The sequence below is a fragment of the Poecilia reticulata genome, chromosome 19 (assembly GCF_904066995.2).
Source record: "Poecilia reticulata chromosome 19, P_reticulata-male-v2, whole genome shotgun sequence".
In the NCBI taxonomy this organism is placed as follows: Eukaryota; Metazoa; Chordata; class Actinopteri; order Cyprinodontiformes; family Poeciliidae; genus Poecilia; species Poecilia reticulata.
Genome location: NC_088848.1, coordinates 5,613,700 through 5,638,291, shown reverse-complemented (window position 1 = coordinate 5,638,291; position 24,592 = coordinate 5,613,700). Strand labels below are relative to the sequence as shown.

At 45.8% G+C, this 24,592-nt stretch overlaps 3 protein-coding genes across 4 annotated transcripts in view; all 3 read right to left on the bottom strand.

The window, feature by feature from the left end:
* Positions 1–2,329: 2,329 nt before the first annotated feature.
* On the bottom strand, positions 2,330–12,525 carry LOC145549144 (mucin-13-like). 2 transcript variants are annotated; one of them, XM_081600814.1, is made up of 11 exons: positions 9,309–12,525; positions 9,091–9,204; positions 7,296–7,402; positions 7,072–7,130; positions 6,817–6,974; positions 6,219–6,347; positions 6,100–6,142; positions 5,974–6,011; positions 5,382–5,469; positions 4,914–5,184; positions 2,330–4,783 (listed from the first exon to the last, which is right to left on the bottom strand). In XM_081600814.1, exons 1-11 carry the CDS (start codon positions 12,229–12,231, stop codon positions 4,694–4,696), a joined length of 4,020 nt encoding a protein of 1,339 aa, XP_081456940.1. In that variant the 5' UTR covers positions 12,232–12,525; the 3' UTR covers positions 2,330–4,693. The 2 variants fall into 2 exon arrangements, with proteins under 2 accessions (XP_081456940.1, XP_081456941.1); XM_081600815.1 differs by lacking the exons at positions 9,091–9,204; positions 9,309–12,525 and having other exon boundaries at positions 7,296–7,588.
* LOC145549188 (uncharacterized) lies at positions 12,483–16,885 on the bottom strand. The gene is made up of 5 exons (XM_081601014.1): positions 16,864–16,885; positions 15,268–16,446; positions 13,269–14,841; positions 12,556–13,222; positions 12,483–12,491 (listed from the first exon to the last, which is right to left on the bottom strand). Exons 1-5 carry the CDS (start codon positions 16,883–16,885, stop codon positions 12,483–12,485), a joined length of 3,450 nt encoding a protein of 1,149 aa, XP_081457140.1.
* Positions 16,886–17,455: 570 nt separating this feature from the next.
* Positions 17,456–24,592, bottom strand: part of LOC145549187 (uncharacterized) — a gene marked incomplete at its 3' end in the record, with an annotated part of 28,143 nt that continues 21,006 nt past the window's right edge. Inside the window, exons 11-16 of the mRNA XM_081601013.1 lie at positions 23,889–24,428; positions 22,008–22,482; positions 20,765–21,233; positions 19,906–20,116; positions 17,991–19,110; positions 17,456–17,810 (exon numbers count right to left, since the gene is read on the bottom strand). Coding sequence (XP_081457139.1) covers positions 17,456–17,810; positions 17,991–19,110; positions 19,906–20,116; positions 20,765–21,233; positions 22,008–22,482; positions 23,889–24,428 — 3,170 coding nt within the window. The remainder of the gene's footprint in view (positions 17,811–17,990; positions 19,111–19,905; positions 20,117–20,764; positions 21,234–22,007; positions 22,483–23,888; positions 24,429–24,592) is intronic.

The window sequence follows — 24,592 nt, the reverse complement described above, 5'->3', positions numbered from 1 at the left end:
GGCTGTGGCTCCTTTCCTTGTGAACTCATCGAGGTTGCCATTTGCTTGTGGTATTCCCAGGTACTTGTAGCTGTGCTCTATGTCTGCTATTGTTCCTTCTGGGAGTGAGACCCCTTCTGTGTGGGCTGCCTTCCCTCTCTTTGTAACCATCCGACCACACTTCTCTAGTCCGAATGACATCCCAATGTCAGTGCTGTAGATCCTGGTGGTGTGGATCAGTGAGTCGATGTCTCGCTCGCTCTTGGCGTACAGCTTGATGTCATCCATGTAGAGGAGGTGACTGATCGTGGCCCCATTCTTGAGTCGGTATCCGTAGCCAGTCTTGTTGATGATTTGGCTGAGAGGGTTCAGGCCTATGCAGAACAGCAGTGGGGACAGAGCATCTCCTTGGTATATGCCACATTTGATGGACACTTGTGCAAGTGGTTTGCAGTTGGCTTCAAGGGTGGTTTTCCACAGCCCCATCGAGTTTGCAATGAAGGCTCTTAGAGTCCTATTGATGTTGTACATCTCTAAGCATTCAATGATCCAAGTGTGTGGCATTGAGTCATAGGCTTTCTTGTAATCAATCCAAGCGGTACACAGGTTGGTGTGTCGGGTTTTGCAGTCTCGGGCGACTGTGTGGTCTACAAGGAGTTGGTGTTTGGCTCCTCTGCTATTTATGCCTATGCCCTTCTGTGCCTTGCTCATGTATTTATCCATGTGCCCGCTTATCTTAGCCGCTATGATGCCTGACATGAGCTTCCATGTTGTAGAGAGACAGGTTATTGGCCGATAGTTGGATGGGACTGAACCCTTCGAGGGATCCTTCTGTATCAGGATTGTGCGCCCTTCAGTTAACCAGTCAGGGTGAGTCCCATTTTGTAGAAGCTGGTTCAGTTGAGCTGCCAGTCGCTCATGGAGGGCAGTGAGTTTCTTAAGCCAGTAGGCATGGATCATGTCAGGTCCTGGTGCTGTCCAGTTTTTCATACCCGAGACTCTGTCTTGGACATCTGCCACAGTGATGGTTACCGGGGCTTGTTCCGGGAGGTTGCTGTGGTCCTCTCGTAGAGAGGTTAGCCACTGTGCATTGCTGTTGTGGGACGCCTCCCTTTCCCATATGCCTTTCCAGTATTGTTCAGTCTCCAGCCTTGGTGGGTCAGCTCTGTTGTTATTACCCTGCCATTGAGAGTACACTTTAGCTGGTTGGGTGGAGAAGAGCCGGTTAATCCTCCTGGCTTCATTCTCTCGTTCTCAATGCTGCATTCACATCTTCAATGAGACTTTCTGATGGTACTTCACTCAGCCGTTGTAATTGGCGTCGGGGTCGTCTGGTGTTCATTCGGGCCATGATTCTCTCTCTCAGGTCAGTTGCTGCCTCCTTCACCTCAGATGGTTCGTTCATTACTGGGGCTACATACCCATACTGGGGAACACCCCCAAAAGTGGTGGAGAATGACCGAGCTAAGATCCTGTGAGTTGTAGTTGACTCCCTTCTGCCCTGGCATCCTGGCTCCTTCCCGTAGCACTTGTGTCGTACCTCGTCAATCTCAAGTTGTGACAGCAGTTGCCGTTTGCGGATGTTGGAACACTGAGCTACTAGTTGTTTGGCAGTTAGTGTTGACTGGGGATGTCGAGCTAACCATTTCTCCCACAGTCTTTGCATGTAGCCCCTCTGACTAGGATTACTTGAGTAGTAGCATTCCAACAGATCCATGTTTTCACCTCTCGCCCATTTCCGTCTTGTTCCAGTAGCCCATTTTTCAGGGTGCTCTGGTTCCCCAGCACCTGACGCAGACCTTGTTTGGCCGAGCGACGTCTGAGCCGGCATGTCGTGCTTATTTGTGTATGAGGTAGGCTATATAGCTCCAAGGGTCTTGCCTAAGGACCCACACTGACAGCTCAATGTCACCGTTGTAACTTTTTGCCCCAGCCCCCAGCCTGGCCTCGAAGACTGGTGACTTACCTATTGAGCTATACAGTCAGCTTATATATATATATATATATATATATATATATATATATATATATATTCCAACAGTTGTTATTTTGGTGAAAGAACTGTGATCTCTGGAGTACCACAGGGAAGTGCTCTTGGGTAATAACTATACACTATTTATACTAATGATTTACCCTCTGTGCATAATGATGCAAGAACTAAATGAAAATAAAATAATTGTTTCTGGGCCAAATATCTTATGAAAAAAAAATATTTATTTATTTATTTATTTTACAAATTTTAAGCAGTTTTCAGGTTGTGAATTGAATATGACAGTTAAGTATCTGTTCAACTGTAATTTTCATGTATTCTGCCATGTCTTGCATGTTTAGTTTAGTTTGTTTTGGTTTTTTTAATTTGTAAAAATAGTTTTAATTGATGTAAATAAAGATCAGGTATCTCAAAGTCTGTAAACCCCTACAGGTGAGGCGGGGCTCAAGCCTCTGATATATAATTATTGTAATGAACAGTTGGGGTGAAATAAAGACATACCTGCGGTCTAATCCCAGTCTTCATGAAAGAAGCGCCCCCTGGTGCTCAGTATTCATATTGACACTGTGCAGCGTACTTAATGTTTGCAGGCCTGCCTTCCTGTGCTGTTCATTCCGCTCCATTCAAATCTGGTTTAAATATTTGCAGCTACAATTTCTACCGGGTTAATCAGCGAAAAGAAGAAGTCGTGAAAGATGACGTTGATTTTCTGCGCCGTTTTAGAATTGCAGTCTGCCTGTAATTTTAGGAATGCAGAGGATGATGGTTGTTTACAGTGCAGGCGGTTTCTGGTAAGTTTCATAGTGTGGAACTGACGCATTATATACATCACGGCCATGGTCTGCAATAACAAAGCTATAGAGCTTACATAATATTATAAGTAATCTGGATTGATCAGCTGCTGTGTCTATGTTGGAGGAGGGATACACAGGCTTCATGTGACTGCTGGAGTAATGTACAGAGGTAGAATCATACTGCCATTTTATGGCACAACCAACCAACTATATTACCTTCAGTTGTTGTAAAAATGCTACATATAAAAAAACTTAAAAGAAAATTGACTTTGCAATTTGATGCCTTGAACTTAAGAAGCTTATACTTTTTCTTTTGTCTGTTAATTGCTGCAGGTGGTACTCTGCTGGAGCTGAGTGGGAACGCCTCTGACGGGCAGCAGCTCTGCTGGAGATACAAGGACAAGGAGGAGCTTGAGTAACTACATGCTGCTTTATGTGAGCAAGCGTTTAGGCACCCCTGAATGGTTGCCATGGGAGATTCAAGGATTCCTCAAACATGCATGAAAGAATCAAGGCAACACTCCAGGTATGTTTAAGAGGTAGTAACATGAAATAAAGCTCAAAGAGGCTGGAACTGGGCATACAACTTGATGTCATAGAAATAAAGGCTTTCATTAGTCAAGTCTGGAACTTTAGCCACATAAAAAGCTACTGGAAAATGTGATCAATTATGTATCTGTAAAAACATAGCATAACAAAAGAACTGAACTAAAATTAATAGAAATGAGTGGATCTCAATAGTCCAGCATAGCAACACAATTCAGGATAGATCTGAAGTCTTTTAGTCTCGTAACCTGGAAGACATGAAAGAATAATACATATTTTAACACGCAAATATTAATATAAAAGAAGGGATCAATGAAAATCTCAGGAAGGTATTGTTTTTTGGTGGACTTTATATTTCGACCCATTGGATTTTGTTGATGATCCCTAAACCGACTAATGTGCTCTGAAATATGGTTAGTCTTTTAATATTTAAAGAATAAATATCACATTACCACAATCTTTAATGGCATTCATTTTTATTCTGTGAGATGACAAATATATAATTTATGTAAAACTTCAAGTTTGGAGCCCTTTAGTTGTCAAATTAAGTTATTACAATATAACAAGTTTTAACACATTTAGACAAAAGAAAAGTTAAATATATAGTACTTATATTGCACCATTTTAGCCATCTAGACTACTTAAAGTGCTTTACAACAGAATCTTTGTTCTCATCTCATTTATCCATACACACATGTAGTGTGCCGTTAGCAGTTAGCTATAATAATATACCAAAGTCATAGCAATCAAATGTTATGTATAACTGGTTTGTAACCTGACCAAAAAAAAAAAAGAAAAAATATGCAAACATTGATAAATATCTCAAACTATTGGAGTTGTGATGATTTTACTGAAACACATGAACTGATTTAAATAAATCTCCAGTTGAGCTTACATACAAAAACTTAGATAAACATAAAACTGAGGCACAAAATAAACCTGAAATGCTTACAGAAAACAACTCTAGTAAATTCGTAGATTAACAAAAAAAGAAAAAAAAAACGAGATTTCTGGGTAAGAAATTATCAGGTGACTTTTTGCTCAGTCAGAAAAAAAAAACAGAGAATAAATAGTGCATTTAACACACAGAACTGAGAGGCAGGGTGATAAAAATGCAGGAATTGTAAACCAAACTTTATGACTTTGATGATGAAAGCCAGACTGGTTTATGGCAGTTTTTAACAGGCCTGAGTAGAAGCTACATAATACAAGCTTAAAGTAGTAAAGGAACACAGGATACAATATCTATCACATTAATTGCACGTCTCTGTTGATACGCTCTTGTTTACATCTTTTACACTGAGGGAGTTCCAAAGTAATGCAGGATCTTGGGATAAATTCCGCTATAGGAAATCCTAAAGAGATCCAACTTCCTTCTCCTTAATTAGAGTCTGGTGTGGTCTGTGGTTTGATTCTTGGCGTAAGGGTTTCTTATAGTTAGGACGTTCCTGTAGGGGACGTTGTCCGGTCCAATCTGGGAAGAATAAAAACATGTCATTTTGGTTTTTGCTGAATTGCTGCAGGACATAAGAAGACATGAGAATTTGTGAGTTAATAATTCACAGATGTTTGTCTTTGCCATGTCTGTGCAGAGGTGTACTCACAGAGTTCCTCCTTGAAGGAGTCGAGCTTTGCCGGCTGTTGCTCGGAGAAATCTCCGTGTTGATCTTGCCGGCCCAGCTTCTGCTGAGTTTGGCGCGTGGGATTCGTGGGACACCAGAATTTGTCAGGATGTTTTCTGGCTCTTTGACAAAGGTGAAAAAGCTACTACTGCTACTGCAGGATGGTGGACCCCTGCCAGAAGAAGGGATAGTGTACGGTTTCCAAACATCTTTTTCTTTGTTTTTTTTGCCCATGGCCATTTTTCTCTTGAATCTGAAAAACAGAAGAGTACTGAAACTGTGTCTATCCTACTGTGTTGTGTTTATAGATAGATTTCTACAGGCAGCAGTAATTAATTTGTAAATGCTCTTTGCACACCTAGAATACATTTTTAGAAAAAAACAAACAAATAAGACAGAGGTAATAATAAAAAGTCAGTAAGGTGATAAATGAACAGGGTTCTGACTTACGTTCTTACGACCAGTGGCAGAGCGATCACCGCGAGGACTAGCAGGCATGCGAGAATAGGCGAGACGATCACAAGGATCAACATCGACTCTACGAGACAACAGAGTCACTAATTAGTCTCAGCTTTTCTGTGATCTTGAAACAACAGGATCACATAACATTTTAGAGAACATTTTGCAAAGTCCTACCAAAGACTTTGGTAGGACTTTATAATTCCTACAGTTACAGCAGCAAATGGCCCAAGGCCAACATTTGAACCAGTGACTGCAATGAGAACTTTTGCCTCTGAGTTTTAAAAGTATTTGTCTAAAAAAACATCCTGAAATAGATTTTCAAATGGATGATACCAGACACCATCCAGCACATCTTCACTAAAGTCAGTCACACCTGAAAAATGTTCTGCTGCTGTCAGCTCAACAGGCAATGAAATAATCAATGTATAACTCTTTGTCCTTGGCTTCCAAGAACAAAGTTAATATAATATTTTGCAATATAAAATAATATACTAAATACAAGCCCCCCAAAAAACCTCTTACAAACATAACAATTAACATCTTGATGTACATGCTTTGATTTTCACTGCTGTTTACTCACCATCCTTGCAGTTCATGCCAGAACGACCAAAGCCACATCTGATAAAAAAGAAAAGAAATTGTTTAACTTGAAACTGATGTACTTGCAGAAAACCGTAAAGTCGTACAGTCAGATCAATGCACTTACTTTATACATTTGTTGTTCACAGCTTTGTAGCCAGAGGGACATGCTAAAGTACAGAAAGTTACATTACAATCAGTGCACAGTGAAATATTTCAACTCTCTTGATTGTTAAATATACTTACCCATGCATAATCTTTCACTGTAGTTTGTTGTAATATAACCATCTAAACATGTGCATTCAAAACTGCCCACTGTAGGTTTGCACTCTGCAGTTGTTTCGTCACATGGATCGGAAAGACAAAGGTCTTTCACTTTAAAAGGAACAGAAAAGACGTTTGACAGGATCAGCAAATTTCATGACATAACAAGCACCTAAAATCAAGAACATCACTGATATCTAAATTCCTCAGAGATTCTTTCAGACTTAAAGTCTTGACAGGAATTATGACCAACATTATGTGTATGTTTTGTGTGTGAAGAGGTGCCATGCCTGTTAACATTTATTTGAAAAGTGGGTCTTAATAATAATAATAATAATAATAATAATAATAATAATAATAAAGTACAAACACAAAACTTATCCAAAGTGCAATAAGAGAAATAATAGAAGAATAAGAGGAAATCAAGCTGCCAACACAAATGGGAACCAGTCTTAACACCACAGCTTTCTGATTAATATAACCTATATTCTGAAAGATAAGTGTAATGAATGTACTGTATAAGGGAAAAGGTAAACTAGGCCCGAGAATCCTCAGAAGTACATATTTATATTAAACTCACATGTAACGTTTGCTGGCAGTGGACAGCTTTCGCAGGTGATATTTTTTTTCATTGCCTCTATTACAGTTTCTTCTGTGACGTCAGACGTTGCTTCATAGATGGTTTCGACTGATGCTTCAACGTTGCCTGTGTTTGACCTTAGTGCTGATTGTATTTCCCTGAAATGAAAACATGGAAGAGAATACTGGTAAGTCTTTGTCATACTGTATCAATTTACTACTGTCCAAAAAACACAGATTTAACACTGAAACTTACCGGAGCTCCAGGACTATTGCTAAAATGAATCCAGGTTTATTTTTGAACTCTTTGTTAATCTGTGTATTAAAAATAGTATTTTAGTGAATAGCGTTCTGTTTAAGCAGTATTTGGGCACATAGAACAAAATACCTTTTGATAAATAAACACAGGTGATTCCAGTAGCATATAATTCTGGCATTTGGAACAAAATAAAATATAGGAAAAGAAAAATGAGTGCTTACCGCATTAACAATTTTTTCTGCAATCTCTTTAAATTTTTGTGATTTTTTGTCGGCCATTTCAGGAAGATATTTTTCCGCTAAGGCCACCAGAGCAGGGAAAACCTTGGCTATTTGGGAAAACAAAATTATTGTTAGAAAATTACCCCAAAATCCCACAAATACAAATAAAAATGTTCAAATGGGAGTTTGCTACAGCATCTCATTTGTCAAATAAATACATATAAAAGCCCAGTTAAGTCATTCTGTTAATCTGGTAATTCCACTGCCCAAAAACTCAGGGACAATAAAAATGCTTACAGTATTTCCTCTTTATTTAAACATAGTCCAGGACAAACTACCACACAAATTGCCAGTTTAGCACAGTTGTGTTTAAAACAAATAATGAACCCTGCACTCTAGGGTTAAAAAAGATTTGTGGTTGGAGGGTCTACGTCACTTTTATACACACAAAACCTAAAACACTGAATTTGGTGGTGGGTCTGCTTCAAATGTTGTTAAATGATGGAACAATAGGCTACAAGATGCACATTAAAGTTGTTTCTTCAGAAAGCTTACTTTGGGGGGAAAAAAGAAAACAATGTACATTTTCTGAGATGGCAAAGACAAAAGTCATAATTTTGAGATTTATGCATAATTTTTTAAGATTGATTTCAGTTGTCAGTTTTAATTTGGAGTTTCGAAGTCATAATTTTGAGGATCACTTGATCTCATCTGGGACTGCAGAAGGATCAAAAATCTTCAAAGTCACCAACAGGGGGCAGCACACTGGGTTCCAAAATTACATTCACAAAGCGACTCAGAAAAACCTGAAACCAACATTAGCTTTCATATTATTTTAACACTGCGGTTCAAAGTAAATATTTTCTTAAGCAGGACACATGTAACAGGTTGAATATGAGATAATTTCCCATGTCTTTGCTGCTTTTGTATTTATAATTTTTAATGTTTTCATTTGTTCTAAGCAGAAAAACCACAGGTAAAACAATGCTTTGCTATGTTTTTTCTTTGTCTACGACAGTAAAATAATTTCAAATTTTCATCTCATTACTTTACTTTCAGGCACTGCCAAGCACAGCTACATCTTCTGTGATCCCTGTCAAACAGCAGCAAGTGTGAGGAGAGGAGGAAAGGAGAGGCAATGTGCCTGTCATTTCTGTTTGGCTTCTCCTACTATGGCTTTTTGATTTAAAATATTACTATTTTATTGTTTGGGTATATTGATATATTTTACACAATTTTATTTTAAAAATGTCATCATTATGACAACTGTAATGATCAGGATTTTTCAAAAGTCAAAAATGTTCGTGTCCCATACACTGTAAGTGATTCGCATGTGCGGGGATCACTTACAGTGTATGGGACACGAACAAAGTTTAACTGTGCGTTAACCTTTATGCTAATAGGCTCCCTCTATAAGCTTTAAATAGCTTCTCTGGAGACCTGATTCACTCACAATAATCTTGTAGTTATGATCTGGGTCGATCTCTGATCTGTATTATCTGGTAAAACTGTATGTTGGAAGTTCATCATTGAATTTATTAAATTGTGTGAGTGAAGAAACTGAAACTGAAGATGCACAAAAAATATACAAGTTTCATGAATAGAGCCCCCCATCAAATACATTACATCAAGACTATCTAGTCTATTTTAGATTAGTCTCTTTACTGAATTAAGTTTGGAAGAACCATAGGTATTTATGGTGACACTGAAAAAATGTATTACTTTATGAGTAGCTCCACATTGCCTCTAAAGAATACATTATGAGAAGCAATGTATTTTACATTCAGACACTTACCCTTTTGACAGCCTTGTTGATAAACTTCTCCCGGAAGACACAAGCACACGTGAGTCCGGTTAGCACGTTCTTGACATGTGCTTCCACTGAGACATGGGCTTGAAGCACATGGACCTTCATAATCAAGACAAAAACAACAAATGCACAATTTGGCAAATTATTGCAGTTATTCTAATGAGAGTGCATGTACTATTAAATTGTATCTATTTGTAACATACTTGTAGGTCGTGCAGTTGTCACTTGGCCAACTGCTGTAGTTGTCATTGGAACAGCAGTAGTTTTTGATGGAGCTGCTGTGGTTGTTGTGGTTGGAGCTGCTGTGGTTGTTGTGGTTGGAGCTGCTGTGGTTGTTGTGGTTGGAGCTGCTGTGGTTGTTGTGGTTGGAGCTGCTGTGGTTGTTGTGGTTGGAGCTGCTGTGGTTGTTGTGGTTGGAGCTGCTGTGGTTGTTGTTAGAGCTGCTGTGGTTGTGGTTGGAGCTGCTGTGGTTGTTGTGGTTGGAGCTGCTGTGGTTGTTGTGGTTGGAGCTGCTGTGGTTGTTGTGGTTGGAGCTGCTGTGGTTGTTGTGGTTGGAGCTGCTGTGGTTGTAGGAGTTGTGGTGGTTGTGGTTGTAGCTTCTGATGTGGTTGTGGTTTGTGATCCTGTAGTAGTAGTGCCTGGAGTGGCGGTGTTTGTGGTTGGAGCTGATGTAGTGGTTGTTGTTGAAGCTGGCATGGTTGTGGTTTGACCTCTTGTAGTGGTTATGGTTGGAGTTCCTGTTGAAGCTGGTGTAGTTCTGGTTGGAATTGGAGTGTTTGTGGTTTGAACCCCTGTGGTGGTTGTGGTGGGAGCTCTTGTAGTGGTTGTGGTTTGACCTCCTATAGTGGTTGGAGCTCCAGTAGTTGTTATGGTTGGGGCTGCAGTTGTATTTGGAACTCCTGTGGTTTTTGTTGGAGCTCCTGTGGTTGTTTGAACTAGCATGGTTGTAGTTATAGCTGCCGTGGTTCTGGTTGGATCGAGAGTAATTGTGGTTGGATTCTCTGATGTTGTTGTGGTTGGACCTGCTGTCGTGGCTGTAGTTCCTGGTGTGGTTGTGATTACAGTTACTGTGGTGGATGTGGTCGGAGCTTTTGTAGTGATTGTGATTGGTACTCCTGCAGTAGTAGTGGTCAAATCTTCTGTGGTTATAGTTGGAGCTGCTGTGATTGTGGTTGGAGTTCCAGTGGAGGAGGTAGGAGCCTTTGTGGTCGTCATTGGAACATCAGTTGTTGTAGTTGGAGCTGCTGCTGTAGTAGTTGTTGTTGAAGCTGACATTGTTGTGGTTTGAGCTCTTGTAGTGGTTATAGTTGGAGCTCCTGTGGTGGATGAAGCTGGTGTGGTTCTAGTTGGAGCTAGCGTGGTTTTGGTTTGAACTGGCATGGTAGTGGTTGGAACCCCTGTAGTGATTGTGGTTGGAGCTGCTGTGGTTGTTGTGGGAGTTGGAGCTTGTGTGGTTTTAGTTGAAGATGTTGTGATTGTGGTTGGAGCTGCTGTGGTTGGAGCTTTTGTGGTCACCGTTTGACCATCAGTTGTTGTAGTTGGAGTTGATGTGGTTGTAGTTTTAGTTGCAGTGGTTACAATTGGAGATGCTGTAGCTGTGGTTGGAGCTTCAGTGGTGGTGGGTGGAGCTGCAGATGTAGTTGGAGCGGCTGTTGTGGTTGGAGCTGCTGTGGTCGTGATTGGAGATGCAATGGTTGTGGTTGTAGTTCCTGATGGTGTGGTTGTGATTACAGCTCCTGTGGTGGATGTGGTTGGAGCTGGTGTGATTGTGGTTGGAACTCCTGTAGTAGAAGCGGTCAGATTTTCTGTGGATGTGGTTGGAGCTCCAGTGGTTGAGGTAGGAGCCTTTGTAGTTGTTGTTGGAATATCAGTTGTTGTAGTTGGAGCTGCTGTAGTAGTTGTTGTTGAAGCTGACATTGTTGTGGTTTGAGCTCTTGTAGTGGTTATGGTTGAAGTTCCTGTGGTGGATGGAGCTAGTGTGGTTCTAGTTGGAGCTGGTGTGGTTTTGGTTTGAACTGGCATGGTAGTGGTTGGAACCCCTGTAGTGATTGTGGTTGGAGTTGGAGCCGCTGTGGTTGTGGTTGGAGCTGCTGTGATCGTCGTTGGAGCTTCTGTGGTTATGGTTGGACCCTTTGCAGTTGTTGGAACGTCAGTTGTTGTAGTTGGAGCTGCTGTAGTAGTTGTTGTTGAAGCTGACATGGCAGTGGTTGGAACCGCTGTGGTGATTGTGGTTGGAGCTGAAGGGGTTGTGGTTGGAGTTCCTGTAGTGGTTGTAGTTCCTGCTGTTGTGGTTGTGATTTTAGCTCCTGTGATGGATGTGGATGGAGCTCCTGTAGTGGTAGTGGTCAAATCTTCTGTGACAGTGGTTGTGGTTGGAGCTGCTAAGGTTGTGGTTGGAGCTCCAGTGGTTGTGGTAGGAGCCTTTGTAATTGTTGTTGGACCGTCAGTTGTTGCAGTTAGAGCTCCTGTTGCAGTGGTTGAAGCTGGAGCTTCTGTGGTTATAGTTGGAGCTCCTGTGGTTGTGGTAGGAGTTAATGTAGTGGTTGTGGTTTGAGCTGCTGTAGTAGTTGTTGTTAAAGCTGACATAGCAGTGGTTGGAACCGCTGTGGTGATTGTGGTTGGAGCTGCCGTAGTTGTGGTTGGAATTCCTGTTGTGGCTGTAGTTAAAGCGGTTGAGGTTAGAGGTTCTGATGTGGTTTTGGTTGGAGCTGCTGTGGTTGTGGTTGGAGCTTCTGTGGTTTTAGTTGAAGATGCTGTGATTGTGGTTGAAGTTTTAGCTGCAGTGGTTATAATTGGAACTGTGGTTGGAGCTTCAGTGGTGGTGGGTGGAGCTGCAGATGTAGTTGGAGATGCTGTTGTTCTGGGACCTGCGGTGGATGTGGTTGGAGATTCAGTTATTGTTGCTGGAGCTCCTGTGGTTATAGATGAAGCTGCTGTAGTTGAGGTTGGACCTGCTGTGGTTGTAATTGGAGCAACTGTGGTCGTTGAAGCTGCTGTGGATGTTGCTGGAGCTTCTGTGCTTGTAGTTGGAGCCTCTGTGGTTGTTGTTGGAACCACAGTGGTAGTAGTTGGTACTTCAGTGGTTGTAGTTGGAGCCGCTGTGGTTGAAGTTGGAGCTGCAGTCATGGTAGTTGGAGTTGCTCTGGTTGTTGTTGATGCTTCAGTTGTGGTTGAAGCCACTGTAATTGTTGTTTGAGCTGCTGTGGTTGTTATTGGTGCTTCAGTTGTTGTAGTTGGAGCCTCTGTGGTTGTTGTTGGAACCGCAGTGGTAGTAGTTGGTACTTCAGTTTTTGTAGTTGGAGCCGCTGTGGTTGAAGTTGGAGCTGCAGTTGTTGTGGTTGAAGCCACTGTAATTGTTGTTGGAGCTGCTGTGGTTGTTATTGGTGCTTCAGTTGTTGAGGTTGGAGCCCCGGTGGTTGTAGTTGGAGCCGCAGTGGTAGTAGTTGGTACTTCAGTGGTTGTAGTTGGAGCCGCTGTGGTTGTTGTTGGAGCTGCTGTGGTTGTTATTGGTGCTTCAGTTGTTGAGGTTGGAGCCCCGGTGGTTGTAATTGGAGCCGCAGTGGTTGCTGTTGGTGCTGCTGTGGTTGAGGTTGGAGCTGCAGTGGTCGTTGTTGGAGCTGCTCTGGTTGTTGTTGAAGCTGCTGTGGTTGTTGTTGGTGTTTCAGTTGTTGTGGTACTAGCCGCTGTGGTTGTAATTGGAGATGCTGTGGTCGTTGTTGGAGCTGCAGTGGTGGTAGTTAGAGCTGCTGTTGTTGTTGGGGGTGCTTCAGTTGTAATGCTTGGAGCTCCTGTGGCTGTAGTTGGATCAGCAGTGTTGGTAGTTGGAGCTGCTGTGGTTGTAGTTGGAGCTGCAGTGTTGGTAGTTGGAGCTGCTGTGGTTGTAGTTGGAGCTGCTGTGATTGTTGTTGGACCTGCTGTGGTTGTTGTCGGTGTTTCAGTTGATGTGGTACTAGCCGCTGTGGTTGTAATTCTAGCTGCTGAGGTCGTTGTTGGAGCAGCAGTGGGGGTAGTTAGAGCAGTTGTGGTTGTAGTTGGTGCTTCAATGGTTGTAGTTGGTGCTTCAGTTGTTGTGGTTGGAGCAGCTGTGGTTGTAGTAGGAGCCGATGTGGTTGTTGTTGATGCTTCAGTTGTTGTAGTTGGAAGTTGGTGCTTCAGTGGTTGTGATTGGAGCAGCTGTCGTTGTTGTTGGAGCTTCAGTTGTTGTAGTTGGTGCTTCAGTTGTTGTAGTTGGTGCTTCAGTTGTTATAGTTGGTGCTTCAGTTGTTGTGGTTGTAGATAGAGCAGCTGTGGTTGTAGTTGGCGCCGATGTGGTTGTAATTGGAGCGGCTGTGGTTGTGGTTGGAGCAGCTGTGGTTGTAGTAGGAGCCGATGTGGTTGTTGTTGATGCTTCAGTTGTTGTAGTTGGTGCTTCAGTTGTTGTGATTGGAGCAGCTGTGGTTGTAGTTGGTGCTTCAGTTGTTGTGATTGGAGCAGCTGTGGTTGCAGTTGGAACTGCTGTGGTTGTAGTTGGAGCTGCAGTGGATGTAGTTGCAGCTGCTGTGGTTGATGTTGGAGCTACTGTGGTTGTCGTTGGAGCCGCTGTGGTTGTTGTTGGTGCTTCAGTTGTAATGTTCGGATCTGCAGTGGCTGTAGTTGGAGCTGCTGTGGTTGTTGTTGGAGCTGCTGTGGTTGTTGTTGGAGCTTCAGTTGTTGTGGTTGGAGTAGCTGTGGTTGTTGTTTGTGCTTCAGTTGTTGTGGTTGAAGCAGCTGTGGTTGTAGTAGGAGCCGCTGTGGTTGTTGTTGGAGCTTCAGTTGCTGTGGTTGTAGTAGCTGTGGTTGTTGTTGGAGCTGCTGTGGTTGTTGTTGGAGCTGCTGTGGTTGTAGTTGGAGCTGCTGTGATTGTTGTTGGACCTGCTGTGGTTGTTGTCGGTGCTCCTGTGGTTGTTGTTGGTGTTTCAGTTGATGTGGTACTAGCCGCTGTGGTTGTAATTCTAGCTGCCGTGGTCATTGTTGGAGCAGCAGTGGGGGTAGTTAGAGCAGTTGTGGTTGTACTTGGTGCTTCAATGGTTGTAGTTGGTGATTCAGTTGTTGTGGTTGGAGCAGCTGTGGTTGTAGTAGGAGCCGCTGTGGTTGTTGTTGGAGCCGCTGTGGTTGTAGTTGGAGCTCCTGTGGTTGTTGCTGGAGCTTCAGTTGTTGTGGTTGAAGCCGCAGTGGGGGTAGTTGGTGCTTCAGTGGTCGTAGTTGGAAACGCTGTAGTTGTTGTTGGACATGCTGTGATTGTTGCTGGAGCCACTGTGGCTGTTGTTGGAGCTTCAGTTATTGTAGTTGTTGTAGGAGCTGCTGTGGTTGTTGGTGCCGCTGTGGTGGTAGTTGGAGCAGTTGTGGTTGTAGTTGGTGTTTCAATGGTTGTAGTTGGTGCTTCAGTTGTTGTGGTTGGAGCAGCTGTGGTTGTAGTAGGAGCCGATGTGGTTGTTGTTGATGCTTCAGTTGTAATGCTCGGTGCTGCTGTGCCTGTTGTTGGTGCTTCAGTGGTTGTAGTTTGTGCAGCTGTGGTTGTAGTTGGAGCTGCAGTGTTGGTAGTTGGAGCCACTGTGGTTGTAGTTGGAACCGCTGTAGTTGTTGATGGACCTGCTGTGATTGTTGTTGGAGCCGCAGTGGTTGTCGTTGGGGCTTCAGTTGTTGTGGTAGGACCAGCTGTGGTTGTGATTGGACCTGCTGTGGTTGTAGTTGAGGCCGCTGTGGTTGTAGTTGGAGCGGCTGTGGTTGTAGTTGGACCGTCTGTGGTTTTAGTTGGAGCTGCTGTGGTTGTAGTTGGCACCGCTGAACTTGTTGTTGGACCTGCTGTGATTGTTGTTGGAGCCACTGTGGTTGTTGTTGGAGCTTCATTTGTTGTGGTAGGAGCAGCTGTGGTTGTAGATGGAGCGTCTGTGGTTTTAGTTGGAGCGTGTGTGGTTGTAGTTGGTGCTTCAGTTGTTGTGGTTGGAGCAGCTGTGGATGTTGGTGGACCTGCTGTGGTTGTTGTTGGAGCCGCTGTGGTTGTTGTTGGAACTTCAGTTGTTGTTGTTGGAGCAGCTGTGGTTGTAGTTGGAGCCGCTGTGGTTGTAGTTGGAGCCGCTGTGGTTGTAGTTGGAGCCGCTGTGGTTGTTGTTGGAGCCGCTGTGGTTATTGTTGGTGCTTCAGTGGTTGTGGTTGGAGCCGCTGTGGTTGTGGTTGGAACTGCTGTGGTTGTAGTTGGTGCTGCTGTGGTTGTTGCTGGAGCTCCTGTGGTTGAGGTTGGTGATTCAGTTGTTGTGGTTGGAGCCACAGTGGGGGTAGTTGGTGCTTCAGTGGTCGTAGTTGGAAACGCTGTAGTTGTTGTTGGACCTGCTGTGATTGTTGCTGGAGCCGCTGTGGTTGTTGTTGGAGCTTCAGTTGTTGTGGTTGGAGCCGCTGTGGTTGTAGTTGGAGCTGCTGTGGTTGTAGTTGTAGCTGCTGTGGTTGTAGTTGGAGCCGCTGTGGTTGTAGTTGGAGCCGCTGTGGTTGTTGTTGGAACTTCAGTTGTTGTTTGAGCCGCCGCGGTTGTTGTTGGAGCCGCTGTGGTTGTGGTTGGAGACGCAATGGTGGTACTTGGTGCTTCAGTGGTTGTAGTTGGAAATGCTGTAGTTGTTGTTGGACCTGCTGTGGTAGTTGATGGTGCCACTGTGGTTGTTGTTCGAGCTTCAGTTGTAGTAGGAGCAGCAGTGGTTGTGGTTGGAGCTGCTGTGGTTGTTGTTGGCGCCGCTGTGGTTGTTGTTGGAGCCGCCGTGGTTGTAGTTGGAGCCGCTGTGGTTGTTGGACCTGCTGTGGTTGTTGTTGGAGCTTCAGTTTTTGTGGTTGGAGCAGCTATGGTTGTTGTTGGAGGCGATGTGGTTGTTGTTGATGCTTCAGTGGTTGTAGTTGGAGCAGCTGTGGTTGTAGTTGGAGCAGCTGGGGTTGATGTTGGTGCCGCTGTGGTTGTTGTTGGAGCTGCTGTGGTTGTAGTTGGTGCTGCTGTGGTTGTGGTTGGAGCTGCTGTGGTTGTTGGACCTGCTGTGGTTGTTGTTGGAGCTTCAGTTTTTGTGGTTGGAGCAGCTATGGTTGTTGTTGGAGGCGATGTGGTTGTTGTTGATGCTTCAGTGGTTGTAGTTGGAGCAGCTGTGGTTGTAGTTGGAGCAGTTGGGGTTGATGTTGCTGCCGCTGTGGTCGTTGTTAGAACCTCTGTGGTTGTAGTTGGTGCTTCAGTTGTTGTGGTTGGAGCAGCTGTGTTTGTAGTTGGAGCTGCTGTGGTGGTTGTTGGAACCGCTGTGGTTGTTGTTGGTGCTTCAGTTGTTGTGGTTGAAGCAGCTGTGGTTGTAGTTGGAGCTGCTGTGGATGTTTGTGCTTCAGTTGTTGTGGTTGGAGCCCCTGTGGTTGTTGTTGGAGCTGCTGTGGTTGTAGTAGGTGCCGCTGTGGTTGTGGTTGGAGCTACAGTAGTTGTTGTTGCAGCAGCTGTTGTTGCAGTTAGAGCTGCTGTGGTTGTAGTAGGAGCCGCTGTGGTTGTAGTTGGAGCCGATGTGGTTGTTGTTGGTGCTTCAGTGGTTGTAGTTGGTGCTTCAGTTGTTGTGGTTGGAGCTGCTGTTGTTGTAGTTGGTGCTTCAGTTGTTGTGGTTGGAGCTACTGCAGTTGTTGTTGGAGCAGCTGTGGTTGCAGTTGGAGCTACTGCAGTTGTTGTTGGAGCAGCTGTGGTTTTAGTTGGAGCTCCTGTTGTTGTTGTTGGAGCTTCAGTTGTTGTGGTTGAAGCACCTGTGATTGTAGTAGGAGCCATTGTGGTTGTGGTTGGTGCTTCAGTTGTTGTGGTTGGAGCCCCTGTGGTTGTTGTTGGAGCCGCTGTGGTTGTTATTGGTGCCGCAGTGGTTGTTGTTGGTGTTCCAGTTGTTGTGGTTGGATCCGCTGTGGTCGTTGTTGGTGCCGCTGTGGTTGTAGTTGGAGCCGATGTGGTTGTAGTTGGAGCCGCTGTGGTGGTGGTTGGTGCTTCAGTTGTTGTGGTTGGATTCGCTGTGATTGTGGTTGGAACTGCTGTGGTTGTAGTTGGTGCTTCAGTGGTTGTAGTTGATGCTTCAGTTGTTGTGGTTGGTGCTGCTGTGGTTGTGGTTGGAGCTGCTGTGGTTGTTGTTGGAGCTTCAGTTGTTGTGGTTGGAGCAGCTGTGGTTGTAGTTGGAGCTGCTGTGGTTGTAGTTGGAGCTGCTGTGGTTGTTGTTGCTGCCGCTGTGGTCGTTGTTGGAGCCGCTGTTGTTGTTGGTACTTCAGTTGTTGTGGTTGGAGCAACTGTGGTTGTAGTTGGAGCCGCTGTGGTTGTTGGATCTACAGTGGTTGTAGTTGGAACTACTTTGGTTGTGGTTGGAGCTGCTGTGGTTGTGGTTGGAGCTGCTGTGGTTGTAGTTGGCGCCGCTGTGGTTGTAGTTGGAGCTCCTGTGTTTGTTGTTGGAGCTTCAGTTGTTGTGGTTGAAGCAGCTGTGGTTGTAGTAGGGGCCGCTGTGGTTGTTGTTGGAGCGTCAGTTGTTGTGGTTGGAGCAGCTGTGGTTGTAGTAGGAGCCGCTGTGGTTGTTGTTGGAGCTTCAGTTTTTGTGGTTGGAGCAGCTATGGTTGTTGTTGGAGGCGATGTGGTTGTTGTTGATGCTTCAGTGGTTGTAGTTGGAGCAGCTGTGGTTGTAGTTGGAGCAGTTGGGGTTGATGTTGCTGCCGCTGTGGTCGTTGTTAGAACCTCTGTGGTTGTAGTTGGAACCGCTGTGGTTGTTGTTGGTCCTTCTATTGTTGTGGTTGGAGCAGCTGTGTTTGTAGTTGGAGCCGCTGTGGTCGTTTTTGTAACTGCTGTGGTCGTTGGTGCTTCAGTCGGTGTGGTTGGAGCAGCTTTGGTAGTTGTTGGAGCCGATGTGGTTGTTGTTGGTGCTTCAGTTGTTGTGGTTGGAGCCCCTGTGGTTGTTGTTGGATCTGCTGTGGTTGTAGTTGGTGCTTCTGTTGTTGTGGTTGGAGCTACAGTAGTTGTTGTTGCAGCAGCTGTTGTTGCAGTTGGAGCAGCTGTGGTTGTAGTTGGAACTGTTGTGGTTGTTGTTGGAGCCGTTGTGGTTGTAGTTGGTGCTTCAGTGGTTGTAGTTGGTGCTTCAGTTGTTGTTGTTGGAGCTGCTGTTGTTGTAGTTGGTGCTTCAGTTGTTGTGGTTGGAGCTACTGCAGTTGTTGTTGGAGCAGCTGTGGTTGCAGTTGGAGCTGCTGTGGTTGAAGTAGGAGCAGCTGTGGTTGTGGTTGGAGCCCCTGTGGTTGTAGTAGGAGCAGCTGTGGTTGTAGTTGGAGCTGCTGTGGTTGTAGTTGGAGCTGCTGTGGTTGTTGTTGGTCCTTCAGTTGTTGTGGTTGCAGCAGCTGTGGTTGTAGTTGGATCCGCAGTGGTTGTAGTTGGAGCTGATGTGGTTGTAGTTGGAGCCACTGTGGTCGTTGTTGTAACTGCTGTGGTCGTTGGTGCTTCAGTTGATGTGGTTGGAGATGTTGTGGTTGTAGTTGGAGCTGCTGTTGTAGTTCGTGCTTCAGTTGTTGTGATTGGAGCCACTGTAGTTGTTGTTGCAGCAGCTGTTGTTGCAGTTGGAGCTGCTGTGGTTGTAGTAGGCGCAGCTGTGGTTGTTGTTGGAACCGAGGTGGTTGTTGTTGGTGCTTCAGTGGTTGTAGTTGGTGCTTCAGTTGTTGTGGTTCGAGCTACTGCAGTTGTTGTTGGAGCATCAGTTGTTGTGGTTGGAGCCCCTGTGGTTGTAGTAGGAGCCGCTGTGGTTGTGGTTGGTGCTTCAGTTGTTGTGGTTGGAGCCCCTGTGGTTGTTGTTGGAGCCGCTGTGGTTGTTATTGGTGCCGCGGTGGTTGTTGTTGGTGTTCCAGTTGTTGTGGTTGGATCCGCTGTGGTTTTTGTTGGAGCTGCTGTGGTTGTCGTTGGAGCCGGTGTGGTTGTCGTTGGAGCCACTGTGGTGGTGGTTGGTGCTTCAGTTGTTGTGGTTGGATTCGCTGTGATTGTGGTTGGAACTGCTGTGGTTGTAGTTGGTGCTTCAGTGGTTGTAGCTGATGCTTCAGTTGTTGTGGTTGGTGCTGCTGTGGTTGTGGTTGGAGCTGCTGTGGTTGTAGTTGGAGCTTCAGTTGTTGTGGTTGAAGCAGCTGTGGTTGTTGTTAGAGCTTCAGTTGTTGTGGTTGGAGCAGCTGTGGTTGTAGTTGGATCTGCTGTGGTTGTAGTTGGAGCTGCTGTGGTTGTTGTTGCTACAGCTGTGGTCGTTGTTGAAGCTGCTGTTGTTGTTTGTGCTTCAGTTGTTGAGATTGGAGCAGCTGTGGTTGTAGTTGGTGCTGCTGTGGTTGTCGTTGGAGCCGTTGTGGTGGTAGTTGGATCTACAGTGGTTGTAGTTGGAACTACTGTGGTTGTAGTTGGAGCTGCTGTGGTTGTTGGATCTACAGTGGTTGTAGTTGGAACTACTGTGGTTCTAGTTGGAGCTGCTGTGGTTGTTGGTGCTGCTGTGGTTGTAGTTGGTGCTTCAGTTGTTGTGGTTGGTGCTGCTGTGGTTGTTGTTGGAGCTGCTGTGGTTGTAGTTGGAGCTGCTGTGGTTGTAGTTGGAGGTGCTGTGGTTGTTGTTGGTGCTTCAGTGGTTGTAGTTTGTACTTCAGTGGTTGTAGTTGGAGCCGCTGTAGTTGCTGTTGGAGCCTCTGTTGTTGTTGGTGCTTCAGTTGATGTGGTTGGAGCAGCTGTGGATGTAGTTGGAGCCGCTGTGGATGTTGGTGCTTCAGTTGTTGTTGGTGCTTCAGTTGTTGTGGTTGGAGCATCTGTGATTGTGGTTGGAGCCGTTGTGGTTGTGGTTGGAGCCGATGTGGTTGTAGTTGGTGCTTCTGTGGTTGTAGTTGGAGCCGCTGTGGTTGTTGTTGCTGCCGCTGTGGTCGTTGTTGGAGCCGCTGTGGTTGTAGTTGGTGCTTCAGTTGTTGTGGTTGGAGCAGCTGTGGTTGTAGTTGGAGCTGCTGTGGTTGTTGTTGGAGCTGCTGTGGTTGTAGTTGGAGCTGCTGTGGTTGTTGTTGGAGCTGCTGTGGTTGTAGTTGGTGCTGCTGTGGTTGTAGTTGGAGCCGCTGTGGTTGTTGTTGGAGCTGCTGTGGTTGTAGTTGGTGCTTCAGTTGTTGTGGTTAGAGCAGATGTAGTTGTAGATTGAACTGCTGTGGTTGTAGTTGGAGCTGCTGTGGTTGTTGTTGCTACAGCTGTGGTCGTTGTTGAAGCTGCTGTTGTTGTTTGTGCTTCAGTTGTTGAGATTGGAGCAGCTGTGGTTGTAGTTGTTGCTGCTGTGGTTGTCGTTGGAGCCGTTGTGGTGGTAGTTGGATCTACAGTGGTTGTAGTTGGAACTACTGTGGTTGTAGTTGGAGCTGCTGTGGTTGTTGGATCTACAGTGGTTGTAGTTGGAACTACTGTGGTTGTGGTTGGAGCTGCTGTAGTTGTTGGTGCTGCAGTGGTTGTAGTTGATGCTTCAGTTGTTGTGGTTGGTGCTGCTGTGGTTGTTGTTGGAGCTGCTGTGGTTGTAGTTGGAGCTACTGTGGTTGTAGTTGGAGCAGCTGTGGTTGTTGTTGGAGCATCAGTTGTTGTAGTTGGCACTTCAGTTGTTGTGGTAGGAGCAGCTGTAGTTGTAGTTGGAGCTTCTGTTGTTGTTGGTGCTTCAGTTGTTGTGATTGGAGCAGCTTTGGTTGTAGTTGGAGCCGCTGTGGTTGTAGTTGGAGCTTCTGTTGTTGTTGGTCCTTCAGTTGTTGTGATTGGAGCAGCTTTGGTTGTAGTTGGAGCCGCTGTGGTGGTAGTTGGATCCGCAGTGGTTGTAGTTGGTGCTGCTGTGGTTGTGGTTGGAGCCGCTGTGGTTGTTGTTGGAGCCGCTGTGGTTGTTGTTGGAGCCGCTGTGGTTGTTGTTGGTGCTTCAGTTGTTGTGGTTGGAGCAGCTGTGGTTGTAGTTGGAGCTGCTGTGGTTGTTGTTGGAGCTGCTGTGGTTGTAGTTGGAGCTGCTGTGGTTGTTGTTGGAGCTGCTGTGGTTGTAGTTGGAGCTGCTGTGGTTGTAGTTGGAGCCGCTGTGGTTGTGGTTGGAACTGATGTGGTTGTAGTTGGTGCTTCAGTTGTTGTGGTTAGAGCAGATGTAGTTGTAGATTGAACTGCTGTGGTTGTAGTTGGAGCTGCTGTGGTTGTTGTTGCTACAGCTGTGGTCGTTGTTGAAGCTGCTGTTGTTGTTTGTGCTTCAGTTGTTGAGATTGGAGCAGCTGTGGTTGTAGTTGTTGCTGCTGTGGTTGTCGTTGGAGCCGTTGTGGTGGTAGTTGGATCTACAGTGGTTGTAGTTGGAACTACTGTGGTTGTAGTTGGAGCTGCTGTGGTTGTTGGATCTACAGTGGTTGTAGTTGGAACTACTGTGGTTGTGGTTGGAGCTGCTGTAGTTGTAGTTGGTGCTGCAGTGGTTGTAGTTGATGCTTCAGTTGTTGTGGTTGGTGCTGCTGTGGTTGTTGTTGGAGCTGCTGTGGTTGTAGTTGGAGCTACTGTGGTTGTAGTTGGAGCAGCTGTGGTTGTTGTTGGAGCATCAGTTGTTGTAGTTGGCACTTCAGTTGTTGTGGTAGGAGCAGCTGTAGTTGTAGTTGGAGCTTCTGTTGTTGTTGGTGCTTCAGTTGTTGTGATTGGAGCAGCTTTGGTTGTAGTTGGAGCCGCTGTGGTTGTAGTTGGAGCTTCTGTTGTTGTTGGTCCTTCAGTTGTTGTGATTGGAGCAGCTTTGGTTGTAGTTGGAGCCGCTGTGGTGGTAGTTGGATCCGCAGTGGTTGTAGTTGGAACTACTGTGGTTGTAGTTGGTGCCGCTGTGGTTGTTGGATCTACAGTGGTTGTAGTTGGAACTACTGTGGTTGTAGTTGGAGCTGCTGTGGTTGTTGGAGCCGATGTTGTTGTAGTTGGTGCTTCAGTTGTTGTTGTTGGAGCTTCTGTGGTTGTGGTTGGAGCAGCTGTGATTGTAGTAGGAGCCACTGTGGTTGTTGTTGGAGCCGATGTGGTTGTTGTTGGAGCTGCTGTGGTTGTAGTTGGTGCTTCAGTTGTTGTGGTTGGAGCAGCTGTGGTTGTTGTTGGAGCCGATGTGGTTGTTGTTGGAGCTGCAGTGGTTGTAGTTGGAGCTGCTGTGGTTGTTATTGCTGCTGCTGTGGTCGTTGTTGGAACCGCTGTGGTTGTAGTTGGAGCCGCTGTGGTTGTTGTTGGAGCTGATGTGGTTGTAGTTGGTGCTTCAGTTGTTGTGGTTGGAGCAGCTGTGGTTGTAGTTGGAACTGTTGTGGTTGTTGTTGGAGCCGTTGTGGTTGTAGTTGGTGCTTCAGTGGTTGTAGTTGGTACTTCAGTTGTTGTGGTTGGAGCCCCTGTGGTTGTTGGATCTACAGTGGTTGTAGTTGGAACTACTGTGGTTGTAGTTGAGCTGCTGTGGTTGTTGGATCTACAGTGGTTGTAGTTGGAACTACTGTGGTTGTAGTTGAAGCTGCTGTGGTTGTTGGAGCTGCTGTTGTTTTAGTTGGTGCTTCAGTTGTTGTAGTTGGAGCTGCTGTGGTTGTTGTTGGAGCTGCTGTGGTTGTAGATGGAGCTGCTGTGGTTGTTGGTGCTTCAGTTGTTGAGATTGGAGAAGCTGTGGTTGTCGTTGGAGCCGTTGTGGTGGTAGTTGGATCTACAGTGGTTGTAGTTGGAACTACTGTGGTTGTAGTTGGAGCTGCTGTGGTTGTTGGATCTACAGTGGTTGTAGTTGGAACTACTGTGGTTGTAGTTGGAGCTGCTGTGGTAGTTGGAGCTGCTGTGGTGGTGGTTGGTGCTTCAGTTGTTGTAGTTGGAGCTGCTGTGGTTGTAGTTGGTGCTTCATTTGTTGTAGTTGGAGCAGCTGTGGTTGTTGTTGGAGCCGATGTGGTTGTTGTTGGTGCTTCAGTTGTTGTGGTTGGAGCTGCTGTGGTTGTAGTTGCAGCCGCTGTGGTCGTTGTTGGAGCCGCTGTGGTTGTTGTTGGTGCTTCAGTTGTTGTGGTTGGAGCTGCTGTGGTTGTAGTTGGAGCTGCTGTGGTTGTAGTTGGAGCTGCTGTGGTTGTAGTTGGAGCTGCTGTGGTTGTAGTTGGAGCTGCTGTGGTTGTAGGTGCTTCAGTTGGTGTGGTTGGGGCAGCTGTGGTTGTAGTTGGAGCTGCTGTGGTTGTTGTTTGAGACGCTGTGATTGTAGTTGGAGCTGCTGTGGTTGTTGTTGGTGCCGCAGTAGTTGTAGTTGGAGCTGCTGTGGTTGTTGGATCTACAGTGATTGTAGTTGGAACTACTGTGGTTGTAGTTGGAGCGGCTGTGGATGTTGGTGCTTCAGTTGTGGTTGGTGCTTCAGTTGTTGTGGTTGGAGCCGCTGTGGTTGTTGTTGGAGCTGCTGTGTTTGCAGTAGGAGCAGCTGTGGTTGTAGTTGGTGCTTTAGTGGTTGTAGTTGATGCTTCAGTTGTTGTTGTTGGTGCTGCTGTGGTTGTGGTTGGAGCTGCTGTGGTTGTAGTTGCTGCTGCTGTGGTCGTAGTTGGAGCCGCTGTTGTTGTTGGTGCTTCAGTTGTTGTGGTTGGAGCAGCTGTGGTTGTAGTTGGAGCCGCTGTGGTGGTTGTTGGTTCCGCAGTAGTTGTAGTTGTAGTTGGAACTACTGTGGTTGTAGTTGGAGCAGTTGGGGTTGATGTTGCTGCCGCTGTGGTCGTTGTTAGAACCTCTGTGGTTGTAGTTGGTGCTTCAGTTGTTGTGGTTGGAGCAGCTGTGTTTGTAGTTGGAGCTGCTGTGGTTGTAGTTGTCGCTGCTGTGGTTGTAGGTGGTGCCGCTGTGGTTGTTGTTGGAGCTGCTGTGGTTGTAGTTGGAGCTGCTGTTGTTGTAGTTGGAGTCGCTGTGGTCGTTGTTTGAACCGCTGTGGTTGCTGTTGGTGCTTCAGTTGTTGTGGTTGGAGCAGCTGTGGTCGTAGTTGGAGCTGCTGTGGTTGTTGTTGGTGCCTCTGTAGTCATTGTTGGAGCTGCTGTGGTTGTAGTTGATGCTTCAGTGGTTGTGGTTGGTGCTTCAGTTGTTGTGGTTGGTGCTGCTGTGGTTGTTGTTGGGGCCGCTGTGGTTGTAGTTGGAGCTACTGTGGTTGTTGTTGGTGCTTCAGTTGTTGTGGTTGGAGCAGCTGTGGTTGTAGTTGGAGCCGCTGTGGTTGTTGTTGGAGCTTCAGTTGTTGTGGTTGGAGCAGCTGTGGTTGTTGTTGGAGCTGCTGTGGTTGTTGTTGGAGCTGCTGTGGTTGTAGTTGCTTCAGTTGTTGTGGTTGGAGCAGCTGTGGTTGTAGTTGGAACTGTTGTGGTTGTTGGTTCTTCTGTTTTTGTGGTTGGAGAAGATGTAGTTGTAGTTGGAGCTGCTGTGGTTGTTGTTGCTGCCGCTGTGGTCGTTGTTGGGGCCCCTGTGGTTGTAGTTGGTGCCGCTGTGGTTGTTGGTGGTGTTTCAGTTGTTGTGGTTGGATCCGCTGTGGCTGTAGTTGGA

Coding starts and splice junctions, on each gene's coding strand:
- LOC145549144 (XM_081600814.1), bottom strand. CDS start 12,231: ATGACTGCAGCTCCAACTTCAACCACAGCGGCTCCAACTACAACCACT. Junction 6,975..7,071: donor GCAATAGTCCTGGAGCTCCG/GTAAGTTTCAGT, acceptor TTTTCATTTCAG/GGAAATACAATCAGCACTAA. Junction 4,784..4,913: donor CTCCTTCAAGGAGGAACTCT/GTGAGTACACCT, acceptor TATTCTTCCCAG/ATTGGACCGGACAACGTCCC.
- LOC145549188 (XM_081601014.1), bottom strand. CDS start 16,885: ATGGCTCCTACTACAATCACAG. Junction 14,842..15,267: donor CACAGCGGCTCCAACCACAA/CCACTGAAGCAC, acceptor CTACAACCACAG/CCGCTCCAACTACAACCACA. Junction 13,223..13,268: donor ACAACGACAGCTGCTCCAAT/CACAACCACTGA, acceptor AACTGAAGCATC/AACAACAACCACATCGGCTC.